The sequence below is a fragment of the Lolium perenne genome, chromosome 3, assembly GCF_019359855.2.
Source record: "Lolium perenne isolate Kyuss_39 chromosome 3, Kyuss_2.0, whole genome shotgun sequence".
NCBI classification, from domain to species: domain Eukaryota; kingdom Viridiplantae; phylum Streptophyta; class Magnoliopsida; order Poales; family Poaceae; genus Lolium; species Lolium perenne.
The window spans coordinates 78,356,841-78,376,840 of NC_067246.2; the positions used below are offsets into that span (position 1 = coordinate 78,356,841).

Consider the following 20,000-nt stretch of genomic DNA (forward strand, 5'->3'; position numbering starts at 1 on the left):
GCTCTTCTATAAATGGCGCCCAACCTCGAACATCGGAGCCAACTCGGCCGTAGGCATCAGTCACACATACTCACTACTCACTAATCTGGTCGTACTGTCCTACAATACAGGGCAGAGAAAACTGCCAAGGGTTGTCGTCGATGGACGCGGAGGCCAGCGCCGGTGTCGCCGTAGCTGCAGCACCACAGGGCAAGGCGTGGGAGTGGGAGGGGCGGGTGGTGTCGGCGGTGCCCGCGGCAACGGCGGAGGAGGCGTGGGCGCTCCTGTCGGACTTCCTGGCGTTCCACCGGTGGCACCCGCGCGTGCCGATATGCCGTTTGGCATCTGGCGCCGCTGCACCGGCCGCCGGGTGCGTGCGGTACTGCGAGGGCACCCCGCCCGGCGACGGGAGGCCGGCGGACTGGGCGCACGAGACGCTCATCGAGCACGACCAGGCGCGCCGCTTCTTCCGCTACGAGATGAACGACAACAACATGGGCTTCGGCGCCTTCTTCGCCGCCTTCCGCGTCGTCCCGGCCCCGGCGCCGGCCGCCGGGTGCGAGCTGCGGTGGGAGTTCCAGTGCGAGCCCGTGCGCGGCACGCCCAAGGAGGCGCTCGTGGCGCGCCTTCAGGCCGGGCTCGACGGCATGGCGGCGCGTGTGCGCGAGCACGTCCTGTCCGCGCGCGCCGCCGCCGCAGCAGCCCCCAGCGTGGCGGCCGGGTTGGAGGCCGCCGATGAGCTCAGGCTGGAGAACTCTATCGCCGTCTGAGCTTGTGAACGCTTTGGACGTACTCACGTCACTAGTACACGTGTACCACAGTACCTGCAGTGTACCACGTACTGACGTACGTATGATATATGTTCCGGTTGTGATCGTCCTGTTTCTTCTCGCGGCACTACGTTATCCGGTGGTACTTCTTCCTCTCTTGTTGTGTTCTAGGCCTTGCCGACTTGGCATCATCATGTATATATGTATGTACGTACCTACCGTTTACTAATACGGAAGGACTCCTGTACTGTACGTACTCAGTATAAACGTACGATACCGTAATGTATGGAAGTCATCAAATGTCCAGTTTTTTTCTTTTTACCAAGTGCATGTGCATTGCATATCTGTCATGAAAAAGTTTAGATGGGTATAATCTTTGCCCTTTACCTGTTCTTATATACTACCTATGTCCATAAATATATATTTTAGACTATGTCTTGGACAAATCTAAGACATCTAGATATGGACGGAGAACGTACAAAGAGTCACCTCATTTAAAATCTATATCTATACCTAATAATAAAGGGACTAACGTTAGGAGCTAATTAGGAGAGTTTTTCTGACCTAACGCGCTGGCGACGAGCCAGGCGATTAGGGTTTCTCTACTCCAACGCTGAATCTCATCGGTGTTGGAGTCTTCTCCGGTATCTGCTGCGTACGTCTGGATCGGTTTCTCCTTCCCTCCAGACTCCTGAGGTTATCGGGGGTTGTGACTCCATCGCTGACCCGGATCGGAGGAAGAGGCGATCTGGGTGTTCTCTGGTCGAGGCGATCGCTATCTCCTGGCCCAAGTCAACATGGCAAACAGTGCGAATTCAACCAATCAGGCGGAAGGATTGGGAAGCAAGAAGGGTGAAGCAATTGGAGATCTTTTGCAGCGCCTAGGCCTGGACGAGGATGAACTCGATGACCTGGTTTTTGAAGAAGAGGAATCTGCCCCTAAACAAGGTATGAAGTGGATGGCTCTATTGAAAGTTCACTCGGCAAATCAATTTAGTCCTATTACCTTTGAACAACACATGAGGAATGCATGGTCACCTGCGCAAAGCTTGGAATTTCATCATCTAGAGGGAACTATGTTTACTGTTCAATGTTTCTGCCTTGGTGATTGGTTAAAAATTACTGAGGGTGGCCCTTGGTTATTTAGACAGAATGCTGTATGTATTGAGGAGTATGATGGCCTAGTGTCCCCTGACACAATTGATCTGAATCACTTTGATACATGGATACAAATTCATAAGCTACCTGTGGGGTATAGGAAAGAAGCTCTAATAAAAAATCTTACTGAAAAGAAGGTGGGAAAAGTTAGTAAAGTGGAGACCGATGTGAAGGGCATGGGCAACTTTGTCCGAGTTAGAGTGAAGTTGGATGTGAGAAAGGTTTTGGCTCGTGTGGTTACTATATCTCGGGACAAACAAAGAGAATTCTACCAGATCATGTATGAAAAAATCCCTAAGTTTTGTGCGGCGTGCGGATTTTTTGGTCACTCTCATCTGGAATGTGGATCAGGCGAGCATGAGGAAGACAAGCTAAAGTGGGGTGATTTCTTAAAAGCTGATTGGGATACATGGCGTGGCCGTGGTCTAGGTGTACCTCGTGGAGGTGGACGAGCTGGTGGCCGTGGTGGTCGTGGTCCTGATGGTTATGGAAGAGGTCACACAGATCTTTCTGTCCGTGACCGCTCTCTGGTTCCTTGGAGGCATAATGCGCCGAAACTGAATGGCGCTAGCTCTAGTGATCCGGATCTGATGGATACTGCAACTAGTCCAGGAAAAGGACATGAGATGGAGGTAGATAAAGGTGATCTCACTAATCCAGCTGCAAAAAGAACATTACATATGAATGAGCAAGAGACATTGCAAGATGAGGGGAACTTGACTGGTGGAAAATCTGATGGGGGTAGGCCCTTGATCACTGATGGAATGAACACTAATCCTAATGTGAAAGACGGGAAAGAGCATAATCGTTCTAAGAGAACAAAGAAGGATGGAGCTGACTCCCCTTCACTCGGATCGGCGGGGTCTTTTGAGGACCCTGTCCGGTCGCAATGAAAATTTTAAGTCTGAACTGCCAGGGGTTAGGGAACGACCCGGCAGTTCGAGAGCTTTCGGATCTCCGAAGGCGTTATGATCCCGATGTGTTGTTTTTGTCGGAGACACACTTGGACGATTATCCGGCTGAGTGTTTGCGAAGGAGACTCAAGATGGATGTTAAGATTGTAAATCCTAGCGATGGTAGAAGTGGAGGTGTCATTCTTATGTGGAAAAAAGAGATCAGAATCCAACAATTTTTTTCTGCGCCTAATTATATAGATGTTCAGGTCACTGAAGGGCCTAATAAAATCTGGAGATTAACAGGGCTGTATGGAGAGCCTCGTTGGGAGGATAAGTATAAAACTTGGGATAAAATTAGAGAACTGAAGAATAACTCTAACCTTCCCTGGGTTATTCTCGGTGATTTTAATGAGATCCTCTTTTCTCATGAAAAAGAAGGGGGTAATCCTCGACCCTTGAGATACATGCAAGCGTTCCAAGATGCCCTTACTGATTGCGAGCTTGAAGATATGGGCTATTTGGGTGAGAAATTTACGTGGAAACGTGGAAGGATTCGTGAAAGGCTAGACCGTGCTGTGTCGGATGGAGCGTGGATGTTGATGTACCCTGGAGCAGCTGTTCAGCACTTGGGTTATATCCGATCTGATCACAGGCCGATTCTTCTTGACACTGAATATCACGATTTTCAGACTCGTCAACAATCAGGCCCTCGAAGATTTGAGGCTAAATGGTTACGTGAAAAAGGATTCCGTGAGGTGGTATTGCATGCATGGGAGGCAGCTGCGTCTGCTCCTGGTGGTGTTCTTGGCAAGCTTGGGCATATGCATGCAGCTATTCATGAGTGGGATGCTACTGTTTTAAAAGAACCCAAGAAACGTCTTAGGAAAGCTCAACGTGAGCTGCAAGAGGCGATGAATGGGGATATGACTGATGAGAATGATGTGAAGGCAAAGGAGATGGCAAATTTAATTGAGCTCTTACTTGAACAGGAGGAGGTTTTTTGGGCTCAGCGTTCTAGGGCGAATTGGTTACAACATGGGGATAGGAATACTTCCTTTTTCCATAATTTTGCGTCCGCTCGTCGAAAGAAGAATCTTATTAAAAAACTTAAGGATGAGAATAATACCTGGGTGGAAGGTACAAATTCGCTCAAACCTCTTATTCTTCATTATTTTTCTAATCTCTTCACTTCGGAAGTCCATGAAACAGACCCTGAACTCTTGGAGAAGGTTATACCACGTGTTGATCAAGCTATGAATGATATGTTGCTGGAACCATTTACTGTCGATGATGTGAAGAAAGCAGTTTTTAGTATTGGAGACTTTAAGGCTCCAGGGCCGGACGGGCTGCATGCAGTGTTTTACAAGAAATTTTGGGATATCTGTGGTTCGGAAATTTCAGAGGAAGTTCTCCAGGCTTTAAACACAGGTGTGATACCGGAAGGTTGGAATGATACTACTGTGGTGCTTATCCCAAAAATTGATGATCCGGAGTTGGTTACTCAATTTAGGCCTATAAGCTTATGCAATGTGATATACAAAATAATCTCGAAGATGTTAGCTCTTCGGCTTAAAGGAATTTTGCCTGATGTTATATCACCAATGCAAAGTGCGTTTGTCCCTGGGCGCCTCATTACAGATAATGTGCTGGTGGCTTATAAGAGTATTCACTCCATAAAAAACAAAAGAGCGGGAAGCAATGGTTATTGCGCTGTCAAACTTGACATGCACAAAGCATATGATAGAGTGGAATGGGTTTTTCTAGAAAATATGATGCGGAAATTGGGGTTTGCTGAAAGGTGGATCTCTATTATTATGGCGTGTGTAAGGTCAGTGAGATATCAAGTTAGATTCAACTCTGAAGAAACTGACATGTTTATTCCTACGAGGGGTCTCCGCCAGGGCGATCCTCTCTCTCCCTATTTGTTTCTGTTATGTGCGGAGGGATTATCTAGCCTTCTGTTGCATGAAGAAGAAGTTGGTGGTATCGATGGGGTAAGGGTGTGCAGAAATGCACCATCAGTCTCACATCTCCTTTTTGCTGATGATTCCCTAATCCTCATGAAAGCTGATATGAATAATGCAACTTCCTTGCAACGGGTGTTGGATGATTACTGTGCCAATTCAGGACAGTTAGTGAGTTTAGCCAAGTCAAGTATCTTTTTCTCTCCAAATACCAATGTTCTTGTGAGAGCTGAAATTTGCGAGACTTTGCATATTGATACAGAGGCACTATCAGATAAATATTTGGGTCTTCCAGCCATTGTGGGAGCTGATCGAAGTGATAACTTTATGCATTTTGTTGAAAGAATTATCCAGAGAATTAATGGGTGGAAGGAGAAGCTCTTGTCCATCGGGGGGAAAGAAATTCTGCTAAAATCAGTGGCCCAAGCTATTTCGGTGTATGCCATGTCTGTGTTCTTGATACCAAAAAACGTGTGCAAAAGTATGATGGATGCGATCTCCAAGTTCTGGTGGGGAGATGATGAAAATAGTAACAAGATGCACTGGTATGCGTGGTGGAAATTATGCTATCCTAAAAAAGAAGGCGGCATGGGGTTTCGTGATCTTCACTCCTTCAACCTTGCTATGCTTGCTAAACAAGTGTGGAGATTGATAAAGGATCCTGGATCGCTATGTGCGCGTGTATTACAAGCTAAATACTATCCTGAGGGTGACATTCTTAAAGCCGGCCCTAAAGCTGGTTCCTCTTTTACATGGCAAAGTATTGTAGCAGGAGTAACTACTTTTAAGCGAGGCTATATATGGCGTGTAGGCAATGGGGAGCATATAAATATATGGAACGACCCCTGGATCCCGAACAGCCCTTCAAAGAAGATCCTCTCAGCGAGGAGGGGGGCTGTATATACAAAGGTCAATGAACTTATCTGTCCTATCTCGGGCAGGTGGGATGAGAGGCTGCTAGATGAGCTTTTTGAACCTGTTGACAAGCAGCGGATATTGCAAATTCCCCTTAATAACCAGGGCTTTGATGACTTCATCGCCTGGGGTCATACAAAACATGGGATGTACACTGTACGGTCAGGTTATTATCTCCAATGGAAACACCAGTTCGGCCCATCGGCTGGGCAACTGGCGCTCCCAGGAAGGTCGGCAGTGAATCCGGTTTGGAAATTTCTTTGGCAAATGAAGATCCCAAGCAAATCAAAAATATTTCTCTGGCGGGCCTTGCATGGTATTCTCCCTCTGAAAAGTATCTTGGTCAATCGTCATATTGGTACTGAGGGTGGCTGTCCAATTTGCAATACCGGTCCTGAAGATGTCCTTCACCTTCTCTTCGTCTGCCCGGCGGCAACGGACCTTTGGGCGTCGTTGGGTATTTCTGAGATTATTCAAGAAGCTATTATGATTGATCGTTCTGGTTCTGCAGTTCTTGAATTTATTCTCACAAGCGAAGACACTCTTTTTCACGATTTTGATTTTGGTCTCAAGGAGGTCATCGGTATTTCATGTTGGTACCTGTGGTGGCTTAGAAGGCGACGAACACATGCCGAAGAGGTCCCTTCGGTTAATAGCTGCAAGTTGTCAATCCTATCAATGGCTGCAAACTTTGCTAAACTCACGAAATCTCCGAATGTCGGGCAGGAAAGGTGGACAAAACCTGAACCCCGCTTTCTAAAGCTAAACGTTGATGCTAGCTTCATGGCTGATTCTGGTACAGGTGCAACTGGGGCTATTCTTCGTGACTATAAGGGAAGGTTCGTTGCGGCTTCTGTAACTTACCTACCTCATGTGATGACAGCATCCATGGCTGAAGCGTTGGCTATGAAAGAGGGCCTTATTCTTGCAGACAAACTTGGGTGTAATCGAATCCAGGCTGAGTCTGATTCTATGGAAACGGTTAATGCTTGTAACCACGGTGATAGATGGTGGAGCGAAGAAACGGCTATACTTGCTGATTGTGTGGACCTGGCAACTTCTATTGGAGAAGTCTCATTTAAACATTGCCCTAGGCCAACCAATACCGTTGCTCATGAGCTTGCTAGGTTTGGTTTTGACACTAAAGCTTCTTGTTTTTGGGACGATGATCCCCCTAGTTTTCTTCTTAGCAGCATGATCAACGATGTAACAATTGTGTAAACTTTGGGTCCAGCAAGTTCCATACGCACTCTTTTCCTTACCAGGGTACCGAAGGGGACTGGAAGGTTTTTAATGAGGCGGCTTGCTGGCGGTTATATATATATGATTAATGTTTCAAAAAAAAAAATAAAGGGACTAACGTTTCCGTGGTTTGGTACGTTAAACAACATCATCGTCCGTTGTGTTTCCGTGGTCCGTCCTTTGGTTCGTGTGGTCGTTCGTCCATCGTTTGTTCCTACGTGATCCGAACCGAACAACGAAACTCCACGAAGGAGACGTCACAAGTCGTTGGATCCAATCTGAACGGAACGATCGGGTGATAGCTGTTCAGTCCTAGAGGTAAACAAGGAATAAGTCTGCCCTCCTCCAGAGTCCTGCCATCGCGCGAGTACCAAGTCGTGCTTGGTTCGGTTTCCATCCGATTTGGTTTTGTATCGCCGGCGCTCCGGACTCGATCGCCTAGCCTATATATACACATAAACGCGTCTCTCGAGAATCGATCGAGCTAATTGGCGCAGGCGAAGTAGACACGGTTGGCGATGAGCCATGAGTACTCCAAGTTTGGATCGTTATTCGCGATTGCTCCAAGCTAAGAGGGGTGCCCGTGCGTGAGACACTGGACCTGGACACGATCCGCTTCCACAACATCTGGTGGGGCGCCGCCGTGTGTCCGTCGTGTTTAAGCAAGGAGGATGTGCCATACTTTCTGATCGCTTGCACATCCACGAATCGGTCCCAGGGATTGATATTTCCATTGATATTGACGAGGCCGGCGACGGCTCAATCTTCCGCGGCGAGAGCCGCCGGGAACGTACGAGAACAAGGCCGGGTGACTCATGATTGGTGTGAGAAGAAGCGACCTGAAGGCATCCTCGTGCGTGTGTCACACTAAGGTCCAATCTCGATTTTCAACTGGCAGCAGCGGTGGCCGTGCCTACTCGCAAACTTGTTGTCGACTAAACTCTTGTTGTGTTTGGTGAGGTCGCCCTGGACAGGTTTAACACGCTCGCGTCGGCAGCCTGCCCAGTCTCACAGAGGCGCATCTGAGCCCGGAGTGTGCAATTACTTCGGTGTAATACTCAGCCTTCACATCTCAGATATTTACACAACGTAAAAGACAAGGAAGCGGTTCAGGAACGGACTCCGATTAGCCGGCTTCTTATCTTGGATTCAATACTTGATTCACGGCGAGTGCACAATCTTCACTGATCATAGATTTGATTCTGAAGACGACTGTAGGTTTTGCTTATATATGAAACATGTGATATTTAATTTCCAAGAAGTGAGGCACACATCTCGGGCGCCATGGGAAGATAATAATTTACTTCGAAGCTTCTGAAAGATTTATAACCATCCAAAGTATACTCTGACCTTTGTTAGCAATGCGGGCCCAGAATAATGTCTTTTGCTGTGTTAAGGGAGATGTTGTTCTTGAATACAACAACATTGGCGATAACTTAGATTATGAGGAAGCAAATGTTCGGCGATATGTTCAACACTGCACTGTATTTGTTCAATCAAATGTCCTTGGACAGAATCAAATGTCCTTGGACAGTTGGACTGAATCGTAAGGATATTGATGCAGCTTGGAATGTGAATAATCTGTTACTGAGTGACTTCCGTTCAGGGGTACTAAATTCATATGCCTTCCATTCATCTACTTTCTTTTCTATCGCTCTCATGTACATCGTAAAATCTTGGTGGCTGTAATTCTAATCCAGGTACTCGCTTCGGACCGCTATTCCTTCGAGCCCACTGCTGCAGTAGAAGAGGCACAATATCTTTTTTTTTCTCTCCTCTTTGTTCCTTTTTAAAAGAGCATGAATAAATGAATTCTAACGGGCATAAACACTGCAAATCTCTTTTAAAACACTGATTAGTTTATTTTAGAAAAGGTGCTATATTTTGGAACCAAGATAGTGCATGTACATATTTACTACGATGTCTCTTTTCAAAAAAAAAAAACCGCGGCAGTAAACAAGATGAGGAAGAGAGGTTTTCTTTCTAATTAAATGTAAAGGTTCTGAAAGATACACCCGACCGCAGTTCGAGTCCAACGTTGTCAAAATTGAGAAATATGTACACACAACAATTTGAGTTGTCCAATGTTATCAAAATTGAAAATTTTCCCAAATATCATGAAAAAATATAATGGGCTTAAGTCATGCATGTTCCAAGGCTTATGTATTTTCTTTTGCAATCTTTTTATTTTTGTTAAGGATCAAAATTGTAGAAAGATGATTCTTCATTTTATTGCAATCTTTTGCAATCTTTTTATTTTTGTTAAGGGTTGTTCTCCCCGTCGCAACGCACGGGCATACTTACTAGTTTTGACTAAAACAACTACGCTTACAATTCAAAACCCTGCCAATAAAGTTAAAGTTCAAAACCCTGCCAACTTACAATTGACTAAAACAACTACGCTTACATACATCAAAATTCAATACACATAAACAACTTATCCGGAGGTGGCGTTTTGGCTCATAGGAGCAAATGCTCCCATTATACAAAATAATTAAAAAATATTTTTTAATATGTCAAAAAAAATTGATATAAATTTTTTGGTGTACATCAGGACATTCTATGTTCATGCACTAGTTTTCGTGAAAAAACAACATTTTATGTGATGTGTACAAAAAAAAAACAAAAAAAAACACTGTACCTAGTCGCATTATAGCATCAAAATTTGTCTTTTTTACAGGAGTCACAAAAATATTTTTCTTTTTTTGAAAATTTGTGTACCAACACAAAATGTCAAGATGTACATGTACAAATTTAGTTTCGAATTTTTTGACACTTCGAAATATGGATTCACATAATGGGAGCAAATGTTCCTATGAGCCAAAGTGCATTTCCCAACTTATCCCTCATGTTGCAATCATGGTCACATGTAGGGAAAGCTTGGTGAAGCCGTGAAGGAGGCAATGCATGATGTGCGATGTCGCGAGAGGCGACATGCGACTGTAGTGGTGCATAGATCAATCAATGATGCACCTATATCAGAGGTAAGACTCGTTAGGTTTAAATAAGGAGGATGTAAAAGAGTCGGCATTGCTTGGCTGAGATCAGAAGCCGCAAGAATACACATGATTTGTATGCAAAATACATATCTAGGACGTAGAAATGAACAAGTAGATACCCCAATATGATTTTTGAAGTATATATAAGTGCTCCACATTTTCTTAAACGTTTGAACAATGTGGTTAGCTAGCCCATGGAAATAATTTAATATGGTATCAGAGCTAAGATGTCTAACCATCCACTTCCGGTGTATGTTTAGACCTAAGGACCCGATTGTCTTAATTTGAATATAAACTTACGAGTGAGTTGGACGTAAGCGGATGTTAAAATTTAAGTGAATTGTATATATATTTTTCCTTGTAGTTGTTAGCTTGAGTTATTTGGTTGAATTAGCTATTTTCTTCTGAGGGGGTCGTAGGTAAATCGGCAAGGTACTCCTGGTACTCCGAATTTTGAAATCACACTGGAATTTATGGACATTATAAAAAAATTGTGAAATAGGCACGACATATATCAATCTTGCCACAAAATCCGAATCCAATTTCAAAGCATGGGGGCGCTACGCACTACACCAAATGGGTTTTGCACCGAGTTGTGTCAGTATGATCATGCGATGTGTTAGTTCGGTGTCTTTCTCTGTCAAGCTGAATGGTGGTGTCTCGGATGCTTTCACTCCCACGAGGGGCCTACGGCAGGGGGACCCGTTGTCACCTTATTTATTTCTTTTCTGTGTTGAGGGTTTCTCAGCTCTCCTCCGACAGGCACAACAGGAGCGGCTCCTAGCTGGTGTGGGCTTTGGGTCATCGGGGCCTAATATCACTCATTTGCTTTTCGCGGACGACAGTGTTGTTTTCTTGGAGGCAAATTCAGCGAATATGTCGGCCCTGAAGAGTGTGCTTCGGAAGTATGAGACTTGTTCTGGGCAGCGTGTGAACTTGCAGAAATCTTCTATCTTCTTTGGGAAGGGATGCTCAGATGAAGTCAAGGAAGAGTTGAAAAATGCAATTGGTATTTCTTGTGAAGCGTTATCTGAAAAGTACCTGGGACTTCCGACACAGGTTGGTAGATCCAAGGATGGTGCATTTCGGCACTTGCCAGAGAGGAAATGGTCTAAAATTAGTGGCTGGAAGGGTCAGGGCTTGTCAAAGAAAGGGAAGGAAATCTTGGTAAAATCGGTACTGCAGTCAGTTGCTACATATCCAATGGGTTGCTTCCAACTTTCCAAGTCCATGTGTGAAAAACTTAAATCTATTGACTCTCGATTCTGGTGGGGAGGATCTGATGGGCAACGAAAAGTACACTGGGTGGGCTGGGATAAAATGTGTGTGGCAAAGAGCAAGGGCGGGATGGGGTTCAGAAACTATGTTGATTTTAACCAAGCTCTGCTTGCAAAACAGGCCTGGAGGTTGGTGACAAATCCGAGCTCCCTATGTGCCAGGGTTCTCCAGGCGAGATACTTCCCAAAGAGCAGTTTTCTGAAAGCGAATTGCCCCAAGGGTGCTTCATACACGTGGAAGAGTATCATGCATGGAAGAGAATTGTTGAAAGAAGATCTTATCTGGAGGGTAGGAAACAGAAGGAATATTTCTGTGTGGGATGACAACTGGATCCCAAGATCAAGCACTCAACGTCCACTAGGACACCTTCCAGATGCTAATGTTCAGACAATGGAGAAACTTTTGCTACCAGACGGGCAGGGGTGGAACGAGCAAATTTTGCGAGCTACGTTTTTTGAAGTTGATGTCAGTGATATTCTGAAAATTCCCATTGGAAGGGCCGGAACAGATGACTATATTGCATGGAACTACACCAAGAATGGGATGTTCAGTGTGCGCTCGGCATATCACTTAAAAACGCAGCTCAACTCTCTTCGAGCGGGGAGACCAAGTTCCTCTCTGTCTAGCGCTGAGCATCGGGGTTGGCTAGCTCTTGATACGTCCCAAACGTATCTATAATTTCTTATGTTACATGCTACTTTTATGATGATACTCACATGTTTTATACACATTATATGTCATTATTATGCATTTTCCGGCACTAACCTATTGACGAGATGCCGAAGAGCCAGTTGTTGTTTTCTGCTATTTTTGGTTTCAGAAATCCTAGTAAGGAAATATTCTCGGAATTGGACGAAATCAACGCCCAGGGTCCTATTTTTCCACGAAGCTTCCAGAAGTCCGAAGAGGAAACGAAGTGGGGCCACGAGGTGGCCACACAACAGGGCGGCGCGGCCCAAGCCCTGGCCGCGCCGGCCTACTGTGTGGGCCCCTCGTGACGCCCCCTGACCTACCCTTCCGCCTACATATAGTCTTCTTCGCGAAACCCCCAGTACCGAGAGCCACGATACGGAAAACCTTCCAGAGACGCAGCCGCCACCAATCCCATCTCGGGGGATTCAGGATATCGCCTCCGGCACCCTGCCGGAGAGGGGAATCATCTCCCGGAGGTCTCTTCATCGCCATGATCGCCTCCGGATCGATGTGTGAGTAGTCCTCCCCTGGACTATGGGTCCATAGCAGTAGCTAGATGGTTGTCTTCTCCTCATTGTGCTATCATGTTAGATCTTGTGAGCTGCCTATCATGATCAAGATCATCTATTTGTAATGCTACATGTTGTGTTTGTTGGGATCCGATGAATATTGAATACTATGTCAAGTTGATTATCAATCTATCATATATGTTGTTTATGTTCTTGCATGCTCTCTGTTTCTAGTAGAGGCTCTGGCCAAGTTGATACTTGTGACTCCAAGAGGGAGTATTTATGCTCGATAGTGGGTTCATGCCTCCATTAAATGGGGACAAGGATGTAAAGTTCTAAGGTTGTGGATGTGCTGTTGCCACTAGGGATAAAACATCGATGCTTTGTCTAAGGATATTTGTGTTGATTATATTACGCACCATACTTAATGCAATTGTCTGTTGCTTGCAACTTAATACCGGAAGGGGTTCAGATGATAACCTGAAAGTGGACTTTTTAGGCATAGATGCATGCTGGATAGCGGTCTATGTACTTTGTCGTAATGCCCTGATTAAATCTCATAGTACTCATCATGATATATGTATGTGCATTGTTATGCCTTCTTTATTTTTCAATTGCCCAACTGTAATTTGTTCACCCAACATGTTATTTATCTTATGGGAGAGACACCACTAGTGAACTGCGGACCCCGGTCCTATTCTTTACATCTGAAATACAATCTACTGCAATTGTTCTTTACTGTTCTTCGCAAACAATCATCATCTTCCACACAATACGTTTAATCCTTTGTTTTCAGCAAGCCGGTGAGATTGACAACCTCACTGTTACGTTGGGGCAAAGTACTGTGATTGTGTTGTGCAGGTTCCACGTTGGCGCCGGAATCCCTGGTGTTGCGCCGCACTACACTCCGCCACCAACAACCTTCAACGTGCTTCTTGGCTCCTACTGGTTCGATAAACCTTGGTTTCTTACTGAGAGAAACTTGCTTCTATACGCATTATACCTTCCACTTGGGGTTCGCAACGGACGTGTGCTTTACGCGTATCAAGCTAAATTTCTGGCGCCGTTGCCGGGGAGATCAAGACACGCTGCAAGGGGAGTCTCCACTTCCAGTCTCTTTACTTTATTTTTGTCTTGCTTTATTTTATTTACTGCTTTGTTTGCTGCACTAAAACAAAAACACAAAAAAATTAGTTGCTAGCTTTACTTTATTTACTGTCTTGTTCTCCATATCAAAAACACACAAAAATTAGTTACTTGCATTTACTTTATCTAGTTTGCTTTATTTACTACTGTTAAAATGAATACTCCTAAGAACACTAAGTTTTGTGATTTCACTAGTTAGGCTTAATGGAAAACAACAAAAATATTAGAGATCTTTATAGTATTTATCTTGTATTAGGATATGATGTGTTTGAAGAGAGAATTAAAAAACCCATGGAACTTTATATGCATGCTAATGGGAATGTTATTAGTATGAATGCTTTGAACACCATTATTGCTAATGCTATGGAAAATTCTAATCTTGGGGAAGCTGGTTTTGATGAGCATGATATTTTTAGTCCCCCAACTTTTGAGGAGAAAATTTACTTTGATGATACTTTGCCTCCTATTTATGATGATTACAATGATAGTGGTCTTTTGGTGCCGCCTACTATGGAGAGTAAATTTTATTATGATTATACTATGCCTCCTACACTTGATGAGAATAATAATGATAGCTACTTTGTTGAATTTTCTCCCACTACAACTAATAAAATTGATTATGCTTATGTGGAGATTAATAATTTTATGCATGTAGCTCATGATAAGAATGTTTCATGTGATAGTTATATTGTTGAATTTGTTCATGATGCTACTAAAAGTTATTATGAGAGAGGGAAACATGGTTATATGCATCTTAATAATATTAAGTTTCCCCTCTTTATGTTGAGAATTTTGAAGTTGCGCTTGTATTGCCTTCTTATGCTTGTCACTTTGTTCTTCATGAATTTGTTTATTTACAAGATTCCTTTTCATAGGAAGTGGGTTAGACTTAAAAGTGTTTCTAATTTGCTTCTTGATGCTCTCTTTTGCTTCAACTCTTATTTCTTGGGAGTGCATCATTAAAATTACTGAGCCCATCTTAATGGCTATAAAGAAAGCACTTCTTGGGAGATAACCCATGTATGTTTTTACTACTGTTTTGTTGAGTCTTGGAAGTTGTTACTACTGTAGCAACCTCTCCTTATCTTTATTTTATTGCATTGTTGTGCCAAGTAAAGTCTTTGATAGTAAAGTCAATACTAGATTTGGATTACTGCGCAGAAACAGATTTCTTGCTGTCACGAATTTGGGTATGGTTCTCTGTAGGTAACTCAGAAAAATCTGCCAATTTACGTGCGTGATCCCCAGATATGTACGCAACTTTCATTCAATTTGGGCATTTTTATCTGAGCAAGTCTGGTGCCTCTAAAAAATTCGTCTTTACGGACTGTTCTGTTTTGACAGATTCTGCCTTTTATTTCGCATTGCCTGTTTTGCTATGTTTGATGGATTTCTTTGTTCCATTAACTTTCAGTAGCTTTGTGCAATGTCCAGAAGTGTTAAGAATGATTATGTCACCTCTGAATATATGAATTATGCACTGACCCTCTAATGAGTTTGTTTTGAGTTTGGTGTGGAGGAAGTTTTCAAGGGTCAAGAGAGGAGGATGATACAATATGATCAAGAAGAGTGAAGAGTTTAAGCTTGGGGATGCCCCCGTGGTTCATCCCTACATATTTTAAGAAGACCCAAGCGTCTAAGATTGGGGATGCCCAAGGCATCCCTTCTTCATCGACAACATTATCAGGTTCCTCTAGTGAAACTATATTTTTATTCCGTCAAATCTTATGTGCTTTGCTTGGAGCGTCTGTTTGTTTTTATTTTAGTTTTGTTTGAATAAGATCGGATCCTAGCATTCTTTGTTTGGGAGAGAGACACGCTCCGCTGTTTCGTATGAACACATATGTTCTTAGCTTTATCTTTAATGTTCATTGCGAAAGTTGGACTATTTCATTCATTGTTATATGGTTGGAAACGGAAAATGCCGCATGTGGTAAATGGTATAATGTCTTGAATAATGTGATACTTGGCAATTGTTGTGCTCATATAGATCATGTTTAAGCTCTTGCATCATGTACCTTGTACCCATTAATGAATAACTACATAGAGCTTGTTAAAATTTGGTTTGCATGATTGATCTCTAGAGTCTAGATATTTTCTGGTTAAGGTGTTTGAACAACAAGGAGACAATGTAAAGTCTTATAATAGCTACAATATGTTCATATGTGAGCTTTGCTGCACCTTTTACACTTGAGTTTGCTTCAAACAACCTTGCTAGCCTAGCCTTGTATTGAGAGGAATTCTTCTCGTGCATCCAAATCCTTGAGCCAAATACTATGCCATTTGTGTCCACCATACCTACCGACCACATGGTATTTCTCCGCCATTCCAAAGTACATTACTTGAGTGCTACCTTTAAATTTCCATTCTTTGCCTTTACAATATATAGCTCATGGGACAAATAGCTTTAAAAACTATTGTGGTGAAGAATATGTACTTATGTGTCTTATTTCTTAATAAATTGCTTGTTGAGCGGTAACCATGTTTCTGGGGACGCCATCAACTTTTACCTTTGTTGAATATCATGTGAGTTGCTATGCATGTTCGTCTTGTCTGAAGTAAGAGCGATTTTCATGATCAAATGGTTTGAGTATGCATACTGTTAGAGAAGAACATTGGGCCGCTAACTAAAGCCATGATTCATGGTGGAAGTTTCAGTTTGGACACAAATCCTCAATCTCTTATGAGAATATTACCTGTTGTTGAATGCTTAAGCATTAAAAGAGGAGTCCATTATCTGTTGTCTATGTTGTCCCGGTATGGGTGTCTAAGTTGAGAATGATCAAAAGCGAGAAATCCAATGCGAACCTTCTCCTTAGACCCTTGTACATGCGGCATAGAGGTACCCCTTTGTGACACTTGGTTGAAACATATGCCATGCAATGATAATCCATGTTAATCCAAGCTAATTAGGACAAGGTGCGAGCACTATTAGTATACTATGCATGAGGCTTGCAACTTATAGGATGTCTTATACATAACACATATGCTTTATTACTACCGTTGACAAAATTGTTTCTCGTTTTCAAAATGAAAAGCTCTAGCACAAATATAGTAATCCATGCTTCCCTCTGTGAAGGGCCTATCTTCTAATTTATTGTTGAGTCAGTTTACCTATTCTTTCTATCTTAGAAGCAAACACTTGTAAACTGTGTGCATTGATTCTTACATGTTTACCTATTGCACTTGTTATATTACTTTGTGTTGACAATTATCCATGAGATATACATGTTGAAGTTGAAAGAAACCGCTGAAACTTATATCTTCCTTTGTGTTGCTTCAATGCCTTTACTTAGAATTTATTGCTTTATGAGTAACTCTTATGCAAGTCTTATTGATGCTTGTCTTGAAAGTATTATTCATGAAAAGTCTTTGCTATATGATTCATTTGTTTACTCATTATCTTCATCATTGCTTCGAATCGCTGCATTCATCTCATATGCTTACAATAGTATGATCAAGATTATGATAGCATGTCACTTCAGAAATTATCTTTGTTATCGTTTACCTACTCGAGGGCGAGTAGGAACTAAGCTTGGGGATGCTTGATACGTCCCAAACGTATCTATAATTTATTATGTTCCATGCTACTTTTATGATGATACTCACATGTTTTATACACATTATATGTCATTATTATGCATTTTCCGGCACTAACCTATTGACGAGATGCCGAAGAGCCGATTCTTTGTCATTGTTTTTGGTTTCAGAAATCCTAGTAAGGAAATATTCTCGGAATTGGACGAAATCAACGCCCAGGGTCCTATTTTTCCACGAAGCTTCCAGAAGTCCGAAGAGGAAACGAAGTGGGGCCACGAGGTGGCCACACAACAGGGCGGCGCGGCCCAAGCCCTGGCCGCGCCGGCCTACTGTGTGGGCCCCTCGTGACGCCCCCTGACCTACCCTTCCGCCTACATATAGTCTTCGTCGCGAAACCCCCAGTACCGAGAGCCACGATACGGAAAACCTTTCAGAGACGCAGCCGCCGCCAATCCCATCTTGGGGGATTCAGGAGATCGCCTCCGGCACCCTGCCGGAGAAGGGAATCATCTCCCGGAGGTCTCTTCATCGCCATGATCGCCTCCGAATCGATGTGTGAGTAGTCCACCCCTGGACTATGGGTCGATAGCAGTAGCTAGATGGTTGTCTTCTCCTCATTGTGCTATCATGTTAGATCTTGTGAGCTGCCTATCATGATCAAGATCATCTATTTGTAATGCTACATGTTGTGTTTGTTGGGATCCGATGAATATTGAATACTATGTCAAGTTGATTATCAATCTTTCATATATGTTGTTTATGTTCTTGCATGCTCTCCGTTGCTAGTAGAGGCTCTGACCAAGTTGATACTTGTGACTTCAAGAGGGAGTATTTATGCTCGATAGTGGGTTCATACCTCCATTAAATCTGGCACAGTGACAGAAAGTTCTAAGGTTGTGGATGTGTTGTTGCCACTAGGGATAAAACATCGATGCTTTGTCTAAGGATATTTGTGTTAATTACATTACGCACCATACTTAATGTAATTGTCTGTTGCTTGCAACTTAATACCGGAAGGGGTTCGGATGATAACCTGAAAGTGGACTTTTTAGGCATAGATGCATGCTGGATAGCGGTCTATGTACTTTGTCGTAATGCCCTGATTAAATCTCATAGTACTCATCATGATATATGTATGTGCATTGTTATGCCTTCTTTATTTCTCAATTGCCCAACTGTAATTTGTTCACCCAACATGCTATTTATCTTATGGGAGAGACACCACTAGTGAACTGTGGACCCCGGTCCTATTCTTTACATCTGAAATACAATCTACTGCAATTGTTCTTTACTGTTCTTCGCAAACAATCATCATCTTCCACACAATACGTTTAATCCTTTGTTTTCAGCAAGCCGGTGAGATTGACAACCTCCTTTGTTACGTTGGGGCAAGAAATCTTTGTGATTGTGTTGTGCAGGTTCCACGTTCGCGCCGGAATCCCTGGTGTTGCGCCGCACTACACTCCGCCACCAACAACCTTCAACGTGCTTCTTGGCTCCTACTGGTTCGATAAACCTTGGTTTCTTAATGAGGGAAACTTGCTTCTATACGCATCATACCTTCCACTTGGGGTTCCCAACGGACGTGTGCTTTACGCGTATCAGCTCTCTGGTCAGCAGAGGTCCCGGGGAAAGTTAAGGTGCATAATTGGCGCCTGGCTAGGAATGGCCTGGCGGTGGGCTCGGAACTACAACGTCAAAACATCAAGCCAGGAGTGAAATGTGTGGTCTGTCTTCGTGAAGAGTCGTTGGTGCACAGATTCTGGAGGTGCCCGCATTCTGCCTGTGTTTGGGACCGGCTCAGAGAGCAAACGGGAAAGTGCCTGGAGCCACCTCCGGTTCATATTGTATCTCAACGACATCTTCAAGCCTGGTTGCTTGAGCAGTTTGGGAGTCTGGATGATGGGGAGCTTTGCTTGATGCTGATGACAATTTACCAGCTATGGCTTGCGCGCAATGAAGCGAGGGAGGCTGCCCAGATAGAAGACCCCGACTACACTGCCAGGAGATCTTTCTATCTATTAGAGGAGTGGACAAACTCCCGACCTGCTGGTCCGGTCCGTTCGGCGGGACGTGTGGAGCACTGGCTCCCACCTACACTGGGCTGGACTAAAATCAATGATGATGGCGCGTTTAACCGGGATTCGGGTCATGGTGGTGGCGGCGTGGTCCTACAAGATCACCATGACGTCTTCCTAGCGGGAGCTTGCCGTTTTTTCCCATCTGTGATCGACCCGGAACAAGCCGAGTTGTTAGCTTGTCGGCGGGGTTTGGAAGTCGCAAAGGAACTGGGCTTGGAGAAGGTGCTGCTGGAGACGGACTGCGCGGCGGTGGTGCCCAAGCTGCATTGCAGGGAGAGGGACCGATCTCTTCATGGGCCACTTGTGGAAGATGTTAAGCTGATGCTCCAGGATTTCGCTGAAACTGAAGTACGGCATGCACGGCGTGTGTGTAATGGCGTCGCGCACTGTTTAGCTAAATTAGGCTGCGTTAATAAGTTATGTCAAACCTGGGTTGGTGTGCCACCAGGGGCTATTGTAGACTATTTGGCTTCTGATTCTGCCAGTTTATAATAAAGCGCAGCATATTTCTCAAAAAAAAAAACAGTTTGCGCGCAGGTTGGCCTTTGACTAGTGGTATATAGTGCATTAGAAATTTTCTAATTAGATCCACGTACCACAAGTATTACAGATTTTTTTTTTCATAATTTTCAAGAACTTGTAGATGTCCAATTCACGCGGTTGTACCGGGAGTACTCCAAGCGTTGAAAACTGTGGCATAATGGCATAGATGTTGAACTTTAGTTGTATGGGCCTGCCGTGGCTGCCTGGCTGGTATCCTTTTCAGTAATTGCTTATGGTTAAAATAGATAATTTCTCAAAGAAAACTTGTGGCTGCTGAGCATTCACCA

The 20,000-nt window shown here is 43.8% G+C and overlaps 2 protein-coding genes across 2 annotated transcripts; both read left to right on the forward strand.

The window, feature by feature from the left end:
* Window positions 1-902, forward strand: LOC127341831 (lachrymatory-factor synthase-like). The gene has a single exon (XM_051367768.2). It carries the CDS (start codon window positions 141-143, stop codon window positions 747-749), a length of 609 nt encoding a protein of 202 aa, XP_051223728.1. The 5' UTR covers window positions 1-140; the 3' UTR covers window positions 750-902.
* Window positions 903-3,267: 2,365 nt separating this feature from the next.
* Window positions 3,268-19,662, forward strand: LOC139837918 (uncharacterized). Its single transcript, XM_071827237.1, has 7 exons — window positions 3,268-4,231; window positions 5,030-5,312; window positions 5,709-5,848; window positions 6,194-6,265; window positions 6,485-6,663; window positions 10,686-11,753; window positions 18,976-19,662. Exons 1-7 carry the CDS (start codon window positions 3,268-3,270, stop codon window positions 19,660-19,662), a joined length of 3,393 nt encoding a protein of 1,130 aa, XP_071683338.1.
* The last annotated feature ends 338 nt before the right edge of the window (window positions 19,663-20,000 follow it).